The 23875-nt window shown below is 37.8% G+C and overlaps 1 protein-coding gene across 3 annotated transcripts in view; it reads right to left on the bottom strand.

The window, feature by feature from the left end:
• GLI3 (GLI family zinc finger 3) overlaps window positions 1-23875 on the bottom strand; it is a 278516-nt gene that overhangs the window by 39701 nt on the left and 214940 nt on the right. For 2 of the 3 annotated variants that reach the window (XM_088150009.1, XM_088150010.1), the window contains exons 10-11: window positions 23427-23543; window positions 21653-21793 (exon numbers count right to left, since the gene is read on the bottom strand). In XM_088150009.1, the coding sequence (XP_088006135.1) occupies window positions 21653-21793; window positions 23427-23543 (258 nt within the window). The remainder of the gene's footprint in view (window positions 1-21652; window positions 21794-23426; window positions 23544-23875) is intronic. The other variant, XM_088150011.1, reaches the window with a different exon arrangement.

The raw sequence follows: 23875 nt of genomic DNA on the forward strand, positions 1-23875 counted from the left end.
GTTTCTTGGGCTGTAAAGGCAACAGAGGAGAAATGTACTTTCAGACTTGCAAGATTCTGTTAATATAACCTTACAATAAAATAGAATTAGTTCATCTGGGCATGCATTAGTTCCTCTGGGCATGCTTCTTGCAAGTGTGAAAGTACGTTTCTCCCCCATTGTCTTTACAGCCCAAGGAATTAGGGAGGGTCCTTCTGGGACATTTGTCATGCCCACATTCATTCTGCAAGCTAAGCTACCTCTTCTCCAACTGTTCCACTGGCTGTGGTTCTGTCAAGTCCACAATGTCCAAACCCCAATTCAGAAGCAATCTCACACAACCAGGCTTGGTTCAGAAAAATACTTCTTTATTAAGTGGTACATGTAGCTTGCAAACGGAACATTGCTAAAACTAAAGCCTTGGGTAAACTTCCCTCTATTTATCCCCCCTCCCCTTATTGCCTGACGTCTCGATTTCTCCTCACCTGGTGTTGACCTCTCTCCTTCCTCCCCTCCTACCCAAGCTCCTTCCTGGCTCTTTGGGCCCCAGCTGCCTTGCCGGCAATCAGGCCAGTCTAAATTGCCCATATATGGTTAAGCACCATCCCACCACCCACTACTACTCCTATTACAACCTTTAACTGCAACCCCTCCCTCCTTAGTTACTGTACAATTGGCAGAACCAAATCAATCCAACTCCCATCGAATGCAATACAATGTAAAACAACAATAGTAGGGTGATGCAGGTTCTGACAGGTTCTTCCCCCCCCCCCAGGTCATTCCTGCATACTATTACGCATCTTGTGAGACCCTAGAGGTGTGTATTTTCTGTACTCCAGTTCTGTGGAATAACATTCCCTGCAAAGTCTATTTGATCCCAACTCTGCTGTCCTTTAGAAAAGCCTATAAAATTTGGCTTTTCAAACAGACCAGAAGCCAGGGTGATTTGTGATCCTGCTTGACTGACAATAGTTTTTTTGTTTGTCTGTTTATTTCCTCAGTGCACATTTCTGTACTTGTACTTGACTGGGTGTTCTTATGAAGTTTTTGATTTTGTATTCCTGATTTTTTTTTTTAAATGGCCTTATAAATCTACTATATTGTTACTATTTATTATGGGTGTGGAAGTTAATAAAAGAAGCTGACTCTTAGATGACTTATTGGGATTCAAAGTTTACACATAATTAGAACAAAGGATAATTTCAAACTTTCCACACCATGAAGGGATTAAAATGCATGAAATTTAAATGAAATTAGATATACTGATCATGAAATGCTGTTGAGTTTTCTAATTCTAACTTGAATATGAATCATAAAAACTTTGTTTTTATAATTCTGACCCACTAATTCTTTTCCACCTTGGATCTTCACTCCTTTGCCCTATTTGCTTCCCTTCCTTTCTCGGCATTCATGTCTCTAGCATCTTTCCTTTGAGCTGTTCTAGAAAGGAGAAATATTTGGGACACTTGGGCTACTACAACCATTGAAAAAATTAAGTGCTATGGTATGCCTTCTTTTTTAGGGAAGGAAAAGCAAAACAAGCCACCTGCAGACACACTGGATAAATTTGCAGATTTCTTGACAGATAAAGTTGTTCATGTTCAGTCTAGTTTGAATGACAGTTGGGTAGAATCCACTGTGGGTGAGTGTGGCACTGCCTTGTGGAACTCAAGGAAGTCCTCTATAGTCTGAAATCTGCTACCTAAATACTTGATACATGCCTCTCCTGCATTATTTGCATGGCAAGGGTGAGTGTGGGCAACTGGCTCCAGGATATAATCAGTGCCTCTCTGAGGAATAGATAATCCTACTTGCCTTAAAGGAGATGGTAGTGTGCATACTCCATCAATTCTGACAACTTCTACCTGCTCTCCAAACTTCCCTTCTTTGTGAATGTGGTTTAGAAGCTCCTACCAAATTAGTTACAAAATAGCCTAGATAAAATAGTGATCTGGAACCTTTCCAATCAGGATTCAGACATGGTTATGAGACAGAAACAGCACTGGTCACTCTGGTTGATGATCTCTGTTGGAACCTCAATAGAGGAATATCCCCACCTTATCCTATTAAGTCTCTCAGTGGCATTCAATATCATTAACTGTGGTATCCTTCTGGTCACTTGCAGGGATTGGGAGATAAGGACACAATTTAATGGGGGTTCTGCTCTTACTTCAGTGGATGCTTCTAATCAGTGGTCATGGTGGGGGGGACACTCCATGTAAGATTTCTCAGTGTTTAGTGCTTTGGCCCATGTGATTTAACATTTACATGAAACTGCTAGGAAAGGTAATTTATTAATTCAGGGGAAGTGTCGTAACTAATGACACATAGTTATACATCATTACCCTTGGCTGAGCCAGAGATGCTATCAAAGACCTGACTGAGTGTCTAGAGGCTGTGAGGAGCTGGATGGGGTAAAACAAGCTTAAGTTAAATCCTATCAAGACAGGGTTTTTTTTTTTTTTTTGGTCAACAAACATCATTGTCAATCTTGTAACATCTGCTCTGGCAGTCACTCTGGATGGGATCACACTCCCCTTGAAGAAGTTGGTTTGTGACTTGGGGTTCTCCTGAACTTGAGGCTCCTACTTAACAGCAGGTAGAAGCCTTGGTCAAGACAACTTTGCCCAGTTTTGGCTGATGTGATGGTTATGCCCCCACCTGGACCAAGATGTCCTGGCAATGATAACTTATATCCTAATCACTACTTGGACAACTGCAATGTGCTTTAGTAGGGCTGCCTTTGAGACAACCTGAAAGCTAAAAAGCTACAGCTGGTACAAAATGTAGTGGCTGGACTCCTGACATTTCAACATAATAGTACCTATTTCTTAAATTGCTGCATTGATTGTCAGTGGGCTTCTGGGACCAATTCAAAGTGCCAGCTATCACCTTTAAAGTCCTCAACTGGGATACATCAGGAAATTACTGCCCATCCAGTTTGGTCATTTAGAGAGAGCTTTTTGCAGGTCCCCACCCCATCCCCAGCCTTCACAAGGTTTATAGGGCATGGGCCAGGTGACAGGCCTTCCCAGTGGTGACCCCTATTTTATGGAACACTCTCTGTCTGGAGGTATTGACAGCCTCTTCTCTACAACATTTTGAAAACTAAGCAAAGCAGCTTTGTTCCAGCAGGTGTTTGTCCATTAGGTTAATTTCATGGAACAATGCCTATGATGTAATTGATTTGTAATGTTGATTTCTTTTAAAGTTATGTATTATTTTTAGTGTGCTGTTCCAATTTGACTTTGTTGCTTCCCACCCAGAGTCTGTTTGCATTCGGGTGGGCAGTAAATACTGTAAAATAAAAATAAGTGATAAATACTTACAGTATTTGTCATGGCCCACATGATGGTGATTGTAATTAAAATGTGTGAATCAGCTGTAGGAGTGTGGTATAAATTACTGCAGTAGGCAATATTATGAGCAAAATACAATTGAGGTAGAGTGGTAAGAATGAAATCAATGATCCGTGTTACATTCCTCAGTTGATGCAGAGGGTTATGGAAGTGTACTATTATGCAAACATATTAGTAGCAATTTGACTAAAAATGAGCAGCATTGACAAGGATCTGAGCCAGACAGTTCTACCATGACCATGTGGATTAAAGCAATCACAGGAAGTTCATGTAGGGATTTCTTCTATATAAATAAAATTAGAATTAATACTACCTTTTAATAGTTACAGCATGTTGACTTAAAACAAAAAGAAAAACAAACATTATTTCTGCTGTTTTAATTTCAAAATATAAATTCAGTTTCTCTGCTATGTGGTAATGCACCATAGGAATAAACTTCAACTACAAAGAAGAAATGAAAAATGAATACACAAGAGCCACATGTTTTCTGAACTGCAGAACTTTTAACATTAAAAATAGAAAACGTTTAAGTATTTTCACTGCAGTTCAACACTGGGTTTTGGAAACAGCGCAGAAATAACTGTTATATTTTACTAACAGGCTCTTTGAGTTACATTGTAGCTACATATTACAGCAGCTTTATATCATTTTATATGAGAAGAGACAAAGTACTTAATCCTATAAGCTAACATATAAATCTAAGCAATATTGTTAGCTTGATGGAATGAAGCACAGAAATAGAGCACTAGTGTTTTTATTAAGAATTTCAAATGTTCCATCTATCCAAATCCACATTATATAGTTTAGCACAATGTGTGTTTCTCTCATAAGATAGCATGCATTTTGTGTATATTTATCAAATTTGTCTGAAATAAAGGACAGTATATATCTGGAGTATCTGAAATCATGGCCATCCATCATGTTCTATACCATGATTAGAAAACCATAATCTGGACAACAAATGCACCTATCTCTCACTTAACTAAGAGACAGAAGGCACCGTGAAGTCACAGGAATAGAGAATATTGATCAAGATGGCCCATCAGTCTGACCTATGTAAGTCAGTGTCCATGTATTTGTTCATTTGGAACAGTCATCTATCTTCCTCTGCCCAGAGATCCTATTGGCTTTCTCAACTCTTCCAGAGGAAGAGGCGACAGTTTTAACCCTTATTTCCAACAGCTGTGCACATATCTTGAAAGTTCCAAAAATGTATAAAAGCTATACCTTAAGAACACTCAGAATTGAAGAGGAAATCAGTAGCTACAGTACAGCAAATATGTGCTCTGGCCCAATAAAGCTATGTGCAGCCAGATCTGAGCATACAATCTTGTAAAAACTCTCATCCATTAGAAGTCTTGGTGCAGATAGTGAAGTGGGAAGAACTGAATCCAACCCATCATATCTAAACAGTTGATCATGGATTTGCCTGAGCTGCTGGAGGGCTGAAATTGGGTAGAAAATGGGCTGTCTCATCCCTTACTCTCTCGAGTTGCCATGAAATTAGGGGGAACGTTTGAAGGAGAATTGTATTAGGATTGCCTTGATTGGGAGTACATTCCCTATGTGGTCCATGATCCAAATAAAAGGCAATCCAGATCGTGCTAGGAGTTGAAATGAATTCAACTGAATGGGAATATGATCCTTCCTCAAGACTTCAAATCTCATCACATAGTAACTAGAGGAGGGATGGGGCTGCCTGTGCACCACCTTTCCCTCCTCATTTTGAGCTCTCTGCTAGGTTCAGATGAATGCCTAAATTAGCATTCAAGAGTCTAGCTTAGATGGACAATCCCTGTTGGTAGATAGCACTGAATTGCCTAAAAGCTTGGTGTATAAGCTATGATTATATACACTTGCTCTAGTTGGATTGGTCCAAATATTTAGTACTACTGTACCTCCAAAAAGTTTGAATAAGTTCAGTAAGTCAATAATGACATTATATTTGGAAGGACAGCTAAACAAATACAAATATCTGTTTCCAGGTACATATAACTTCAGGTCCCTATGAGATAATGTTTAATAACTTCATATATTTATTTAGCAGCCTTGTCATTTATCACCTTACAATAACTGAATTTTTAAAAATATTTTGACAGCCAAGAATTTAGATGCTATAAATTAGAAGCTAAAAATGTTGGAGTAGTACCCTTCCCACCATGTTGCAGTGGGTTTCTCTAGGTCTGCCACACAGAGTCATTGGTTAATGCAAAACATAAGCAACAAAATCCAATAAGTTTATGACCAAGCTACATATATTATAAACTGTACTTATGAAAGTTAGAAGTACATTAGAAAACAAGCATATTAGACCTGATTTAAACACAAAGCAAAATGAGATAGTAGAATTTGGAAATAATATAACAAACAATCACACTTAAACTTTAAGTAAGGAATCAACGATTTGGTTACTGTAACTCTAAAGTCTAACTGCGAAATTCAATTTCTCTGCAAATGGATCAACAGACAGCAGAACCCAGAAGAGAACAACCAAAAGTATATTTCATCTGCAATCTGAAGAGGTGCAATTCACTCTGTCACCTCATTTTGCTATGCGAATAGACAAAACAAAGTTATTCACATTTCTAACACTACAGAATGTGATTTATTTCAAAATCTGCTACACGTATCCTGATTATCTGGCAGATCCACAGTTTATTGACATCCTTATCAGTGAAAAGGATGTCAGGAAAGCAACACATGGTTAATGGTAATTGTGGATATTGTGTATGAGTATGGGTGTGCATAATGCATATATGAATGTGAAAGCAATTCTAAATGAATGAGCAAAGTATTGAAAATTTGTGGGGGATTGATGGGCATTGCTCAGCTGTTTAATTTGTTTCCATTTGAAAACTTAGCATTTTCCTACTGGCCACTTTATTTTCTACTACTGTTCTGTCTTTTAGTGCTTCCCTGACACATGTAGGAAAGGGTAAAAGCTAATGAGTGTAGATGTCAGCACAATATAAATTACTGCAAAGGGAAAAGTTGATGCATGGCTCAGAATCTGAAAGTAGAGCATCTACCATTGTTTGTGATTATGGATCACATCACAATCTAATAGCAATTTTTATTTAATCAATAATTTCCATGCTGAACAGACAGGCCTGTTACAGAGCATCGACAAGCAGGTACTGATAACAACAGGGCTCTTATTAATCTTTACCTTGCCAGCTTATCAGTCAAACTACTGTAAAAACCACCACCAAGATGGATTTAATTTCTCCCCCCCCCCATCCTGTCTTCCACCCCTACTTCATAATTCTGCTCTTTTTCAGATACATAATGCTTCATATTTTATATACAAAATATATTTTAAGGAACCTGGGGCATTACACAAAAAGGCAATTTATATTTAGCAATTTCTCAAATCAGTGGAACCTAGCCCAGTGCTCAGTACCATTATAGGCTAATAAATCATACTTTCTCTTTGAGATGTCAATCGCCAAAGCCCTTTGTAAAAATGTTGGCATCTGTAATTCAGTAAAGCCTTTTCATCTTGAAATAAGATGCTTCAGACTGATAACAAGAATAATCCTCTCTTGATCAAAAAAAAATCTGCATTTTACCAATTAAAGCTGCTGCCAGAAGCCAAACGGGGCAGCATTGAGACTCCACTGAAGTTTATCTCTGCTAAACACAAGGAGGAATACAGTTAAAGCTTTGTTTCATTTTCAGCTTGACTACTTTATCTCTCTCTAAGAACTGCAGCATCTCAGCCTTGGTGATACCACAAAAATAGTATACCTACACTACAAGCCACTGCAGCTACCTACTCCTGACAAAGACACCACCCATTCATTTTGAAGATTAGACATACAACACCTTGAATAAAAGTCACAGTAGCATACGAGTTTCCAAAAAAAAGAAAACTGCTGGATTTATTACACTATGATAACAGGATCAGACACATCCTTCTATTAAAAAGCTCTACCAACCAATGGCACAGAAAAGTAAAACAAAGCAACACAGAAAAAAAACTAACAACTGCTCTTTCCTCTAAAGTTTGATGTGAGATTCAGAGTCAAATATACCTTTATCTTGGAAATAAGCAGCATACAAATCCAATGTAAAATACTAAGAATATAAAAAGAGCCCTATTGATCAGATCTAAGTTCCTTTTAATCAACACTATTCCAACAGTGATTAATTACATTCTTCTGGACAATTCTTAAACAGATAACCATTATTATCAACCACTGTCTGCCCCCATATCTGATATTCAGACACACACTCTTTGAATCTGTATGGTTCCACCTACTTGTAATTCATGTTTTTCTTATACCTTTCATCTGTGAATTTGCTGAATCTACTTTTAATCTAAACTTACATACGTGCTGTACGCTGCATCTTGTGGAATTAAACTTTCTATGTTAATTAACAATTAATTGCTAATATAGTACAGTATCCAAATGCAATTTTTCTCTGTTGGACAGAAAATTCTGATTTTAATATTACAAATCTTTTATCTACTCTTCTTTTCACCATGATTTTTATAAATATCCATCATCACTGAACTTCTATTAGACAAAACCCAGTGGAAATTCTACTGAAAAATCATTATTAAAATGAACAGAAACCAAGAACACCATTTCAATGTATAATAAATTTATCCACACAAAACCCATTTTAATGACTTGAGACCTCTTACAGAAGCATCCAAAAGCTGATTTAGGCAAGCCAAACTATTACCAACCGACGGTGACTGTGAACCGAAAAGTAACAATTTTTAAGTACCATACTGTTTTAGCCTTTTTAAGAGCACTGGCTACAATTTGGTCAACACAGAGCATTTATAGTGTCTTTTTCCATATTGCAAATCCAAAGGAATGAGCATTAACTATAATCAACAAAAGATGAACACTTCAAAACAAAAAGCAGCACTACATATTTAACCAGACATTCAGTTTATCCCACCCTGTAATCTTTGATTCAAAAATTATACTTTTACCTAAAACCAAGTGGAGTGAGTTTTCCCTTCAAGATAGGGTACATGAAAGGAGACAATTTCTGCCTGATTTGAAATGAAAAGTAATTTAAGTAAATGGCAAATATAGTTAAACAACAAAAAGATCTGATTATCAAGTTAATTATATTCCTGGTAATCTCTGTGTCCTCTAAAATTACCTTCCATTCTGGCTGCTCTCACTAAAGGTGACTGATATATATCTCTTGCAATCAGGGGAATTTTCGTGCAATCCTGAACTTAGGAATTAGGCTGTAATTTTATTATTTTCGGAAGGGGTGGGAATACACAACTATCTTTTAAATTATAATGGAAACCCATTCTTTTAAAAAGAGCAAAATATGACAACACTTAGCTAGTTATGTTGTTTGTCCAATATGCGAGCATACTGTATCTGCAGAATGTATGACTTGATTTACATTTCATTTGCATGTCCTCCTTAAAAAAAATTTCAATTTTCACCAACTACCACCCAAACCTTGAAAAAAACCAGTTTGGTTCAATTTTCTTTTCTTACATGTTTGTTCTAACAGGGAACAAAGAATAAGACTCAATTAAAAGTATATATATATAAATGTATAATGTTACATTTGGTCACATTATATTTAAACTGGATTCTTAGTTTCTAAATGTACAGCATGTACATCAGCATGAGCTGTTGATGTAGAACATAAATTTCTACTATTCTAAATTGCATGAATAAAAAACAGAAGATAGATTACAGGATCTGTAATGGCCCTGCTCTAGACAAAGAATTTACAAATTATTCCATTTGATTCAGTGCCTGATTTAAGAAGAGCTTTGTTCATGGAGTCTAGCAGGGAAATAACTGAAGAGGGTACATTTTTACAATCAACCTGGTCTTTATTACAGAATGAAGCCCATCAAATTTCATCAAACTTAGTAAGGATTTTTCAAACTGTATTTATTTAAAAATGGGGAAGAAGAAGCGCTGGGGGAAATCCTTGTAACTTCATTGTTTTAGGGCAGGATATGTTGAAATTTGCAGTAGTAGCAGTCTCTTTGGTGAGAAACAACCATACTATGTTTTAGCTAAGAAGGTTGAGGAATTTTTGTGCAAAGGAAAGGGGTTTCCACAAGAACTAACAGATAACATTCCCCAGTATTTCCATGTAGGTACTGAATAGTAGTGGGGAAAAAACTAAACTCTGGGGCACCCCACTAGAGAGGGTGCCTAATTTACCTAATCTCTCCTTCCTTCTATCAAATGGAACAGCCCTCTAAGGAAAGCTGAACCATATAATCACTGCCTGCAATCCCCAGCATTTGCAGATAGACCAAAAGCACACCATGCCTGATGGAATCAGATGCCACTGAGCAGTTTAGTAGTACCAGAAAGAGTGCACAATCCTTACCCAGATCACAGGTTAGTGACTAGGACAACCAATGCTATTTCTCTCCTATATTCAGGCCAAAACTAAAAACTCCATATCTAGATTATACACCAACTACTCTGACACATAAACAAGGTCTATAATACGTCTACCTTGGAGGCAATGTCCTTCTAAACTACAACTAAATGTAAACAGCTTCACTAAAGTTCAAGACATTTAGGCTGGACTGGTAAACCAACTCAACATTGTTGGTCAAACTTACCCTGTAACAGTTTGTCCAGCACTTCTGCCACATTTCCCTCAACCTGTCACTACTCAGAGATACCTATCCCCATCCCCATTTCCATGGTCCCAAACTATATCCTTGACACTGGCTACAATTGCCACTCCCGTGTAGCACCATTGTTACCACTGTCATAAGTTACTCTAGCAGACATACCAATCTAAACCCATCTAAAATCCCACACACCTTCTGGCACTTCCTTAATAATTCCCAAAATGATCTAAACCCTCTCTACTCTCTGGACACTCTCTTACTAACACTTAGACACAGTAAAACTACTTCCCTGTTCTCTCTCTGCAGAAGGTCACTCTCCTACCTACTCTTTTTCTCCCCAAAGAAGATCAATTTTACTTGCAAATCCAAAATGGCACCACCAGATTTCCAGCCAAAGTACTCAATCTAATGGCAACTAACCAAGGCTTGTTGCTTCTCAGTTTGAGGTTTATCCAATGCCAATTAATATCCCTAACTGGAACGGTTACATGATTTACCTATGGCTTCACCTGAATATAGTCCCTTGAAAATAAGTTATTTTATATTCTCAGCCTCACTTTTGAATTGTTCCTCTAATTGCACTGAAAAGTACCATTATGTTCCAAAAACTACAGGTATTAGACTGTCACATGGCTCATTTTGACCTGAGTTGCCAGGTTTTTTTTAATGTTCAACTGATTGGATTAACAGAGCAAATTCAAACCTCTCAGTACCCTCAAACACCCTCAATAGAGGGTACTCTAGCTTGCTAGAAGTGCTGCTTGTACATTTATCCCAAATTATTATACAACCTTCAGAGATGTTGCATAATCACACCATTTGACAATTTAAAATGTAAAATTTCTGTTTTAGTAACTCTTTCTGGATAGGGCTAGGAATATGCAAGGGAATGCTCTGCTTCTCTCCACTTCATTTCTCATGCTGGAGCAGAACCAGATAAAATATATTAAGTAGCCATTTAAATTAGAACTGGATTATCCTTCCAGAACAAGTGTAGCAAAATAAAATATGCACGCCAAACAACTTAAAGAGAAAAAAATAATACTGCTGAGAAAGAAGCTGGCAGAAAGGGGACTTCATTCAATAGCATGGATTTTACTGATTTCCGTGTTTTGCTTTTTATGTTACCTCCTCAATGAGCAATGTAATTTGCCAAGAGTTATACTAAATGTCTCCCAAGGCCATGAAAAGTATATGCACTACAAACGCATTTTTGACTTGCCGTAATGAGAAAAGATGCAGTCTGAAAGGGGACAGGGAATGTGCCAGGAGGTTACTGGCATCACAGGCAGCACAGACAAAATAGCTATAAAGCAACCATGAGGTGTGTCTGGAATTGCTTACCCCTGAGACCAAGAATACTCACAGAGTTACTTTTGATGAGGGTTAGAGGTCTGGGATGCAATTTTCTTGTATATATTTTAACTAAAACATTCCACGTTATAGCTTGGCATGAGAAATGGAAAAACAAAAGGGAATAGGAGGCATTTGGGAGTAAGGATGTGACCTTTTGCTCTCTATAAACTAGAACAACAAAAGACAAACATTCTACATACTTAATCTTGGCAAGCCTGGTGCTTGGGTTTTTGCTTCTTTTTTTTTTTTTTAACTGATCCCAAGGAATCATTGGTTTTTTGCTACATTTACTCATTAATCAAGGTGAAATTAAACTCCAAAATGTTCCATGAAGTTATTTCCAAAACTGAAGCAAGGATCCCTACCTATTTCTACCACACCTATTGTCTGAGGCTACAGAGCTGATTACAAATATTTCAATGGAAAGTGAAAATCCCTCCCTGTTCCCAGCATACCAAAACCTCACTTATACTTTCATAAGCACTTTCCCCACTACTCTACTTTCAACTATGACTTATTTCTCTTGTATGTACATTTTTTATAAATGTCCACATCTCTCAAAATAATCAATATAGCAGACTAAGAATTCCCAAAGGAATTAAGTATCAAGCTATTAAGAATCTTGGAAGCTGCAATCATTTGAAGTTGGAGAGGATTAGCAGCATTTTCATACTGCTAAACATAGAGAGGGGAATTGTATCATTCTGGGAGACAGCAAAGTTGCCTTCTGATTATGGCTTATGGATATCAGGAGCATTTGGAAAGTCACCTTTGTTATCTTGGCAAACACATCCAGAATTTCGGTCTTCTATTAATATATCTTGTTGACTCCATGGATGCTGCGAATGGGGGGAGGGGAGGCAAATGACCAAATCTGTATGACTATATCATCACACAAATGCTTCAGCTTACGTACTTGTGTCAGACATCTGGACCCAAGTAAGTAATGGCAGCATTTTTTTTAATATATAATTTTTATTAAAGAAAATTTTAAAAGAATACAAACAATACAAATTTTGAAAGAGAAAAATAAGTAAAGAAAAGTAATAAGTGAAAAAAAAAGTGCAAAGAAAGAAATAGAAAAGAGAAACAAAGCAAAGAAAGGAAAAGAAAAGAAAAAATTATAAAGAAGCAGCTTCTAGTCTTCTCACCAGCAGTTACAAATACATTTATATTTTACCCTCTCTCTCTAAGGTTATAACATAATTTCCTTCTTTCCATAACCTGCCCTTTGTAATCATCAAACCCATAAATCACAAGTTCATTTTTTTTCTTTTTTCAGCAAAAAGTCCATAAGGGGTTTCCAGTCACTAATAAATGTAGTTATTGTTCTTTCTCTAATCAAACAAGTCAATTTTGCCATCTGCTGTCATCTTCACCAGCCATTCCTCTGTTGTGGGTATTTCAGAGTCTTTCCATTTTTGTGCATACAGGTAGTCCTTCAGTTACAACAGCAATTGGGACCAGAATTTCCATCGCTAAGCGATGCGGTCGTGAAGCTCGATGTCATGTGACTGCATCACTTAGAGACAGCAATCCTGGCACTTCCCATTGCAGTCATTAACTAAATACCACTGGTCATCAGCCGAGGACCCACCCCGATCCAAGCCATTCCTGGCCTGGTCCCTCCCAGCACTGAACGATTCTTCCAAGGTAAGGGACTGCCTCCCCTTCAACTTCCCCCAATTGCCTATTCCCCCAACTCTGCCCTTCTGGCCACCCTGCACCATGACTTGTGGGGCAGCAAGCAGTCCCAGAACTGCGTGGTTCTGGGGCTGCTTGTCACGCTGCAGCTCAGGGGCTTCTTGGCACACTGGGGTTCTGGGGCTGCAAGAAGCCTGACCTGCAGTGCATCATGAAGCCACAGCTGCCCTGTGAAGCTCTAGCCACCACAGCCCAGCCCAGCCCAGCCCAGCCCAGTCCCAGCCACCCTCACCAGCCTGCACTCCAAGCACCTGCTGCCCTGCGCTCCACCACCCCAGCTGACCATCACTGTCTTCTTGCTCCTGCTGCTGACAAGGCATGCCAGCCTGGCCCTTCATGAGGCAGCTGCAGGCCATACGAGGCCTACTTTCCCAAGTCTTGTGAGGAAACCACTGCATGTGACCTCAGGAAGAAAACCATGCATGGCCAGCAGCTGCCTTGCGAAGGCCCAGCCCAGGCATGCTTGGTCAGCAGCAGGAGCAAGAAGATGGTGAAGGTAAGCTTGGGGCTGCGGAGTGCAGGGGGAAAAAAGGACAGAGTGGGGGGATAGGCGGGTGGGGAGAGTTGAAGCACCCCTGCAGTCATAAGTGCTAGCAGACTGCTAAGCACCTGAAGTTTGATCATGTGATTGCAGGAGCACTGCAACAGCTGTAACTTCAGGGACTTCAAATGGTCACTGAACGAATGGTCATAACTCAAGCACTACCTGTATAATAATCTTGCAGATATTATCATATATAAAAACAATCTTCCATAACTCTTTTCTAATTGTCTATTCATTAGTCCCCATAAGAAGAGTTCTGGTTTCAATTGAATATTAATCTTTAAAATTCTTTGTAACACTGTATGTATTTGAACCCAAAATTTTCTGGCTTTTTTGCAAGTCCACCAGACATGATAAAATGACCCTTCATGTTTTCCACATTTCCAACATAAATTTGAAGTACCTTTATACATTCTAGATAATTTTTCTGGAGTCATGTATCAACAGTACTTCATTTTATAAAAGTTCTCTTTTAATTATAACATAAATTTCAGTTCTTTCAGCCACATATTTTCCCATTGTTCAGTACACAGTATTATGTCCAAAGTTCTTAGTCCATTTTATCATATCCTTTCACTTGTTCTTCCATTTCAAATTTCAACAAATTATATATTTTAGCAGTTACATATTCATCATTTGTACATACCTCAATTTCAAATTCTGTCTTGTGCTGTTCAATTCCAAACATCCTATTATATATTTTAAGTCTTTCTCTTAACTCTGCATATGAAAACCATTGAAAACTAAATTCCTCTGTAGTCAACTGATCTCTTGATTTCATCTTATATTCTCCATGCTCTTATTCTAACAACTCGATAGGTTAACTATTTCTCTATGCCTGCTGTTTCTTTTCTATAAAATGGTTCTTGTGCTGAGACCCATAAAGGCATTTTTGGGCATAATCTGGGTTTTATATCTAAAAATCATTTATATAGTGATTTTTAAAAGCTACATTAACCTTAACTTTATCATATCATAAAAAGCCATGCCATCCAAACCTCAGGTCATAAATTTTTCTTATTTCTTAGTAGTACCCACTCCTTCATCCAAAGCAAGCAGCAGACAGCAAAATACAATTTCAAATCAAGTAGTCCTAATCCTCCTCATTCATTTGCATCTTGGAGAATTTTATATTTAACCCTTGGCTTTTCCTCTTGCCATAGGAGTAGTGGCAGCATTTGTGTGATATCACCACACCTCACTATCTTGGTGTAATTGCTGTTTGTTGTGGACATGGCAGGTTAAGCCTAATTCAAAATTAGCCATTGCTGTATGAATAACATATTAATATATTCTCAATGAAGTGTTTTGCAAACTGTGTTGTAGTCCATGTTGCTGGGATTCCCTGGAAGTTTCTTAAGTATCTCACTATGGGAAGTGTGAGACTAGGCTGAAGCTGCCATAACTAAAGATGAAGCAGACAGTTAAGGAGAGAGGACGAAAAGCCAGGAATCTTGTCTAAAAGATCCTTTTGGGGAGGTAGATAAGGAAACAAGTCGTTAAGGAAACAAAGGAAAAAATGTCACTTGAGCCAGATAAAGGAAGTTGGGTCTAAGCAAATGGAACCCCCTCCCCAATCCCATCAACAGCTACCAGACTTGTAAATTAACCAGTCAAGAGTAGCTGCCAGTCTTGCAAATCAACAAAGCAAAGACTTTTGGGGATAAAAGGAGTTCTTGAACCCTGCCCACTCCTTGAGTCACCTTTGGATCTAGACTTGGCGGCTTCTGTCCCTCTAGCTAGTGCCTGGCAGCCTAGCTGAGAAGGACATGGGTAAGTGTGGATGAGTGTGTGTGTGTGTGTACATGTGAGAAAGAGCAAATGTGTATTGTAATCAGCAAAGTTTTGCTGTTACTTTAAATTCACTGGGTTTCTGTATATTCCAAAGAACCTCTTCTGTTGGAAGTGATTTGTGTGTGTCTCTAATTATTTCCCAGCTGTTGCCAGGGCTGTGTATCTTGTCTGCTCTAGCCTCCTTTATCTGGAAGACCCAGGTAGAAAACAAGGGGGGAGGGTGCTTAAATGATCCATGTGCCTCAACCGGCTGTGTGAGTGAGTGAGTGACCATAAGCCGAACCTGGGAGCGCCTGTAACAGAAGACCTGTAATAGCAATTATCCATTCCTGATAAATAGCTTGCTCACCTTCCTGTGTAATGTGCAGTTGTTGGGAAGGCCTAAAAACATTACTAATTAAAAATTAATTAAATTGAGAGAAGATACACACACACAATTTATAGACATCTGAAGGAAATATGTGAAAATCTGTATGACCCCTTTCTACTGTATTTTTTGCATGCATTTAGAAGAGTTGGAAAGTGGAAAGCCTTAAAAATCATAACAACACAAAATACCTAAATCAGTGTCCATATGTACTGCTGTCCATGATTAAAAATCTTCCTCTTTGAAATATCTATATAAGAGGACTGTTTTTACTACTCTCCTAAAGGATAATATGGTAGCTGCTAACCTGATTTCAGAAAACATTCTATTCCACAGTGAGAGGCTGTCATTGATGTCATCTTCTGAGCCCCTATCCCTGGATATCCAGGGCAGTGGGCACCTTCAGCATTCTTTCCTGGCTAGATCATCTAGGGATGGCAGATGCCACCTGGAGAAGATGGTCCAGAAGGTGGCATTTGTGTTTCAACCCACAAATTCATGATAATACGTTCGGACCAGGGAAATGTGGAATTTTAATCTTGATCAAATCAAATTTCAGCATTAGATAATAAAATTTAACACACACTAGAATGATTAATGTTTTAGAACATTGCATTCTCAATTACTTAATCAAATTAAGTAATTTGTAATAAAGAATTACTGTAATTCTTTAAATGATTAACTTATCTAGTTTAATCAACTGCATTATACCCCTAATTAATAAGGCAGCAGATTTTTAAAAATTAAGACACTAATTCTAATATAACAGAAAAAAAATGGAAGGTGGTGCCAATTTGGCCTCTGTAGTATAACAATTATATGCAACAAGTGGATGTAGATGTAGTATAAAAATGCTCATCTAGCCTCAACTAGATGCTCAATGAACTTCCTTGATGTATTTGATATAAATATAAATGTGCATAATACAGAATAATTAGTTTTGTGCAACAAACTAGAATTTGGGCCATCTGACTTCTCTGTTGAAATCTCAGAAAAATAAAATTAGTTCTTTAGCCATGTCGTTACTGCTCTTCTAATCTTAAATATGGTGCAATCAAACTTTCACAAAAGAAGGAAATGTGACATGGTGAAGATGAAAAAATGAAGAAAAAATGTATATACTAATTGAATAATATATTTTCAAAATTAGTTTTAAATTAAATGTTATCACTATACCTGTATAGCAATGACAAGGAAAAAATGTTTCATTTTTTTTTTACTGCCATTTTATTCATACTAAACAATAAATTTAGTCTTTTCCTTTCCAGCCTGATTTCCCTAAACATTCATTTATCTTTATGTCTAACCTCTCTCTCTCCAGTAATTTTTGTCTTCCATGTAATTTAATAGATAAAAAACTGAGGTTCAATGAACATAAGACTTAAGGGAAAGAGTGGAATATGCAGTGTCTTATTAGCTTCTGGACTCAAGAGTAAATTTATCACATCTTTAAAACAAACTTCCACAATTATAATATCTTGTAGGCAGAGAAATTAATTAAATAGCAGAACAATAAAAGGACCATCAGCAACCTGAATCTAAACAATTTAGCGTTTTTGTTGTTTTCTCTGAAGGGAGGGAGGGAGGAAAAGAAAAGAAATTTCAGTGGTAATGTAAGTAGGTAATGTTTTTAGAAGTTCCATGCTTTGTAAACGAGATTGGCAGGAAATCCAGCAGTCCAGGTCACAGTTCTACTCTCCAACTTTGCGATTTGCTAATGTGAAACACATGCTTTCCTTTTGCTCAAAGTTCAAATAACCTAGGAATTCCAGCAGTGTAGCTCAGTGACTGAACCAGAACAAGGGCAGAACTTGTCAGGATTTAAGAGCTTTCAGCAAAGCCCGTCAATTGCAGTCAGCACCCCATTCCTTAGAAGGATATCAATTATAGATAGTGAGTTGCTTTAGCAAGGGGAGTCAGTGCTGTCAGACACTAGATAGACAACCATGAAGAATCATGAATCTTTCTATTAGCTATAAAGGAAAGGGAGGCTGGTGGCAGTGGTGGGGGTGGTGGTAGCAAGAAGGGATGGACAGGTGCTATAAATAAGCAGGCCATCTGAACCGTTTAATGCTGTGCTTCTTAGAGCATCCATTATGAACATTTTAACTGTATTGAGTTCTGAATGGCATCTGGCATTCAAAATTAGTACCCCTTTACTTAACTCTATGTTGATAGATAATTCATGTACCAGTCTACATCTTTATTTTTTTCATTAGTAAAGGGCTGTGGTAAATATTAATTCAGTATAAACTGATAACTGCTGGTTACATTTTAAACAATGTTAAAGAAACATCGAGTCCTCTGAAAAACAATGAATAAAATTACTATCTCCTTTTTTCTAAGGAGATGAATGCTAGTAGTCTTACCTTAAAGATCAAAATTAGCCCCCATTCTCTAAATCTGGTACCCTTCTTCTGCCTTGGAGTTCAAGTCCCATAATTTTCAAAAATGTTAGATTATGCTATAAAGACTAAACATATATCGGCTCTGCTGCTTGAAAATTGCAAGAGCTGAAGGTGGGAAAATTAATCTCAATTACAAATTTCCTGAAATGTTGTTGAAGTACCCTGGCAGTGATAAACACTTGATGTTTATGTTCTTGACAAGGCAATCACTGGTGGCGTATTTCACTTATTTAATGATGTCTCTTTGTAAATGCATCTTTCTAGAATTACTAGCCAGCATCTCCCAGGAAGGCCCCAAATTGGGGAAAACTGGTATTTTGAGTCATAACAAAAATGCTTTGTGGAGAGGGTTCAAAAGAGTACTTGAGACTGCACTTTCCATTTTGAGATGGTACTTGTTAGTCCCTCTGATATATTATTAGTACATGCACTAGAAGAATAATGATGGCCGCTAAATTGCCATTACTGTGCTTCATATAAAAAATCCTTTGGAAACTTAAGTGGGACAGGGTTTGAAGACTATTGCACTGGAGTCCAGGTAGTTAACTAGTGTTTTAGAAATATCACTGACGTAGTATAAGACATATGATGCACTTCAATGGTAATAATACTAAGTTTAATAGCTGTATAAATATGTGATACACACACACACACACACATACACACACACACGTATATGTATTTTGCAAAAATCCATATGTAGGCTAAAGCAGGCAGCCAAAGCAAATTTTGAAAACATGGGCTTTGAAGAGGGAAATGCAGATCCATGCTTCAATACAAGAGTTAAAATGGAAGACACATGTACATTCTTTGTTATGTCGATGATGTAATTGTTTGTGCTGAGAACAAAAGAGACAGCTTGGAGAAAGTGAACAATTTAAAGAAAAAAAAAATGAAGGGGAAGTAAAACACATGAGAATATTAGTCACCATCTCAGAAATACAAAAGAACAAAAGTGGAATGTACCTGTTCAATCAAAACCAAATGATAATAGACCTAAGGAATCAAGTACACGCATGAAAGTTGGATACCTAAACAAAAGGGGAAACCAAAGCAAGTTTTCAAATCATGAGCAATATAGGACAGCTGTGGGAAAGCTACTATACACTGCAACTATGAGTAGGCCTGACATAGCCAATATAGGTGGACTGCTGAGTAGAAAGATCAATGAGCCAACACACAAGAACTGAACAGCAGTTAACAAGATGAGGCAGACATTTAAAAGAAACTATGGAATTTAATTTAAAACTGCCTATAACTAATAATCCAAAACATACTGGATATACAGATTCAGATTGGGCTGGAGATGAATCTGATAGGAAATCAACTACAGCATACATAGTCTTGTATGGAGGCACATCTATCACCTGGTGCAATAAGAAACAAAACATATAGCCCTTTCATCTCCAGAGATTGAATCGAGGTAGACCTCGGGTTACGAAAGCAGTTGGGACCAGGATTGCCATCGCTAAGTGATGAGGTTGTAAAGAGCAATGTCATCTGACTGCATCATTTAGAGACAGCAATCCGGGCCAGTCCCAGTTGTTGTCGTAACCCCAAGATGCATGGGTTGTTAGGCAGGAAGAGACAGGAAAGCGAGGTAAGGAGTGTGGGGGTGCCATGGGGGGTGGGTGGAAGAGGCCGGGGTAGGGCCTGGGAGGGCTGGTGCAGGCTGTGCATGAGTTGCAGGAGACCAGGGAAGGGCAGGCACAGGCCACGTGCAAGTTGCAAAAGGCCAGGGGAGGGCCTTAGGAGGCTGCGCGCAGGTGGAGTGTGTGTGCTGTGGGTGGAAGAAAAAGCAGGAGCGACTTACATGAGTGACTGGCAACCTTCCCAGCTGGCTTCCCCATTGACTTTCCTTGTGGGAAGCCAGCAGGGAAGGTTGCAAATGCTGATCATGTGACTGTGGCTCTCTGCAACATCATAATCGTTAGCTGGGCACCCGAATGCCCAGATAATGATCATGTGACCATGGGGGTACTGCAATGGCTGGAACCTCAAGAACCGGTCATACGTCCATATTTTCAGCTCTGCCATAACTTTGAATGGTTGCTGAATGAATGGACATAAGCCAAGGACTACCTTTACTGCCACAGAAAAAGCATGCAGGAAATTTGTGTAGCTGCACAAATTACTGCTAAAATTCAAAATAAAAGAAGCAATTCCAGTTATTTGAGAACAGCATGGGATGTATAAGAATTGCAGACACAAAGCAGTCCAGACCTAATATGAAACATGTAGATTTTAAACAGTATTACATGAAGGACATGAAAGAAGAGGGTAAGTAAAACTGATGTACTGTCCAACTGATGCCATTGCCTAGGACCCTATTTCTGAGGCTGAAAAAAGTGTGTGTGAAAAATGCATGGTGGTACAACCCATTACTTGTGTGGAGCTGATGAGAAGATGAATGTTAGATACATCACTTCCATCCATCAATTGTTTCCTTCATGGGTTAGACAGAGGAGGGATCACCTGATGTCCTACTCTTCATCTCTATTCTTCTACTGTTATGCACCGTATATAAAAGGGTTAAAGCTGGAAAAACCAAAGACCACTATGTTTGAGATTGTTCATGCTAATTACCCACAGTATTGCTTTCAGTGGCTCTGGAAAATCCTGTGCCTTTTGACAGATAGATTTTGATAATGTAGATTATTGATATTAAATCCTTTGCCCTTTTTATGTTGTTCATTTCTTTTCTTTCAGCTTTTACCTGACTTTTGTCCCATTTTTCCAGTTAACTATTTTTTATATTTGCTGATGTTTAATAAATAAACATCAGCAAATGTAAAATATAATGTTTGCTAGCTGAACTGAGTGGCATGTCTATTCGCTCTGATTTGGATATAGGGATTGACTGGGAGTGTACTGGGTGCAAACTAAAACATTGTAATTAGACATGCATGTGAACTTTTACCAATACTGAGACAATCATTCATAGCTATTATAGGTGGCTACTATCTAAGATAACCATTTCAAGGTAACATGTTATATTTTTTCCCCAGATAAAATTGCTTTCATTCATGGAAAGCACAAAACACAATGCATTTTTATTTTCCTAAATAATCTACTACACCTTGTTCAAATAATAGAAAATTGATGCATTAAATGCACCAAAAATCTTGTACGGTTGTAGGGAAAAAATACTCCATTTCTTGTTTCTATTGTTGCAGGCCAGTTTGAAGGGACTGGATGCATCAAACTTGGCAAAAAGGTTAATAATAACTCATGTCCAGCTAACTCTTACTCAATAACTATCAAAGTCTCTGATTCAAAATAGTATTTTGTGGCTTACAGGATCAGAGCCATTACACTCTCTATTGAAGACTTTATTGAATTTTACACTAAGCTTTAGCTGACTGAACAGGTCAAACAGTATAGCTTGGAGTTTTGCTTTATTCACAGAAACCCATAAGCCCTCTCCAGTCAGGAATGCTGTTTGCAAAGAAACTTGACTCAGCAAAGGGTCAGAGAGCCTGACCCTTCAGAAAAGGTCAGATAGTTTTCAAAGCCAGCTCCTGAATGCCATTAACTTACATGCACTAGCTGCTCCTGCATGTCAAACTCTCGTGAACAGCCTTCCCAATGGCAGTTTGTCTCATAGACCACTTCGGGTTCTTGCTTGCTTTCATCTTTCTCCCCTTCCTCCTTAACTGAGGTCATTCCTTCAGGTGGTTCCTGTGAGGGACACGGAAGTGAGGAAGCAGATGAAAAAAACCCACATAGATTTTTTTTTTTAAAGAGTCAAAACTTTTATTAAGATATATAAAAAATGCAATTAAAATACAAATCAGTAAGTACAGAAGAGAGAGAAGATAGAACTAAAAGAAAAAGACAAAAACTAAGAAAGTGAAATCAAGTAGAAAGATGAAACAGAAAGTGACTTCTGACTATCTCCTATACAGATATAAGTACAAATTTTTAAAAAGTTAATCTATTTTAACTTTTTAATTTATTAAATTTAATAAATTTATAAATAATTTTATAAATAAATCTAATTAAATTTATTTAACAAATTCACTATTTAATCCTAATTCACATTATTTCTATCAACACAAACCATCTAATCATTAAATCCCACAATCAAAGCTTCATTTTTTCCCAACCCAAGCACGTAATTTAGGAAGGGTTGCCATGAGGAGACAAATTTAGAAACAGTATTATCTCTTATTAAGGCTGTTGGCTTCGCCATTTGAGCCAAGTCCATTAGTTTAATAATCCACTCTCCCACTGTAGGTATTTGTAAAAAAACCCACATAGATCTTAGCTTATTCAATGGTCCTAGTTTTATTCTAAAATAACTAAGCTGATATAGGGACTCAAGAAAAGAAAAAAGTACAGTTTTTGGAGTACTTGTCTACAATTCTTAATCTTTTTCCCAAATCATGCACAATTTCTCAACTTTCAAATAAAAATCACAAAGCCTATTATAGAATCACCCTGTTGCCCAGATTAAGACCACTTCTGATGAGGCTTCAAACCTTTGCTAACAGAACCATAAACCAGGGCAATACTCTTAGACCCAGGTGCTGCTGTATAAAAGAAACTATGATCAATGATCATCAGAATTGGCTATGCAGTATATTGTGAAGAAACTGGTCAGAAATGGAGTCCATCTCCTGAGCCATAACTTTTAAGTTAACAATAATGTGCAATCTGTCCTCAGCAAGTGTTCATGTTACCTCACTTGATCAATTTTACTACTACTGGAACTGCTGTTCAAAGAAAATATTGATGTCTCAGAACAGAAATAGAAATGGAGATTTAATGAAGTGATTATGAAACTGCACCTATGTAGAGGCAGATTTATGAACAAATTCATGACCACAGACAGGCAGCTTTCTAGGACCTCCCTTAATGTCTTTTTTTCGGGGGGGGGGAGGAGAGGCAACAAATAAGCAAACAAGGAGGGACCAATGTCATGCCTGTGGACTGGGGCTTGGGTTTTCAGATTTTAAAGGGGGCGAAGAAATGGATGCTCTTTAAAAAAAAAAAAAACTATCAATTTCAGGGTATACATTGCCCCTTTTTGGTGTTTCAAGCCTCAAAATAATGAAAGATAGCTCCTCTCATTTTCAGCAATGATACCACTGAAATTTGGAAGGATTCAGGAGCAATTTGGAGTCTTGGGACAGCAGGCTGCCCACTCTTACAGGATTCAACTTTTCCTGGTCAAGCAGCCAATAACTGCTACTGTTAAATATTATGAAAAATCTAGTAGGATTAAATAGGTGTAGAGCGTATTCTAGTCACAAAAGTCAATAAATGCAAAATATGCCCTCATCCCACAACAGATTAAAACATATTTTACCTGCATGCTTCCAGCTCCTGGGCTGGGGAGGTCATCATCTGGTTTTATCTTGGAACGCTTGTTATGCATTGGGTCCCCTGTGCTGCTCACTGCAGACTCACTTGTGGGTTTACTCTGCTGCACATATTTATACCCAAAAGATACAAGTAGCCTTTGAGTTAAAACACAATACATGCAGAATGTTCAAAGAAACTTTACTGAAGTTCACTGTCTGAGTTCAGATTTCTATGATTGAGCGGAATCCCGTTTATGTTCTTGATTTCTCTTCCATTTTCAGAATTGTAATTTCTCATTAATGCTTTTACTTAGGGAGAAAAAAAAGTCCTGATTGAATGTTATATAATAAGACCAACCCAACACAAGGGCAAAAGATAAACTGTTTATCTAGGAAACTTTCTTTACTACTGTACTGCTTGTATATTTGCCTGGATGACATCTTTACATTTTTT

This window comes from Python bivittatus, unplaced genomic scaffold (assembly GCF_059951505.1).
Source record: "Python bivittatus isolate LINGU-HERP-01145 unplaced genomic scaffold, Pbiv_v1 ctg000610_np1212, whole genome shotgun sequence".
Taxonomy (NCBI): Eukaryota; Metazoa; Chordata; class Lepidosauria; order Squamata; family Pythonidae; genus Python; species Python bivittatus.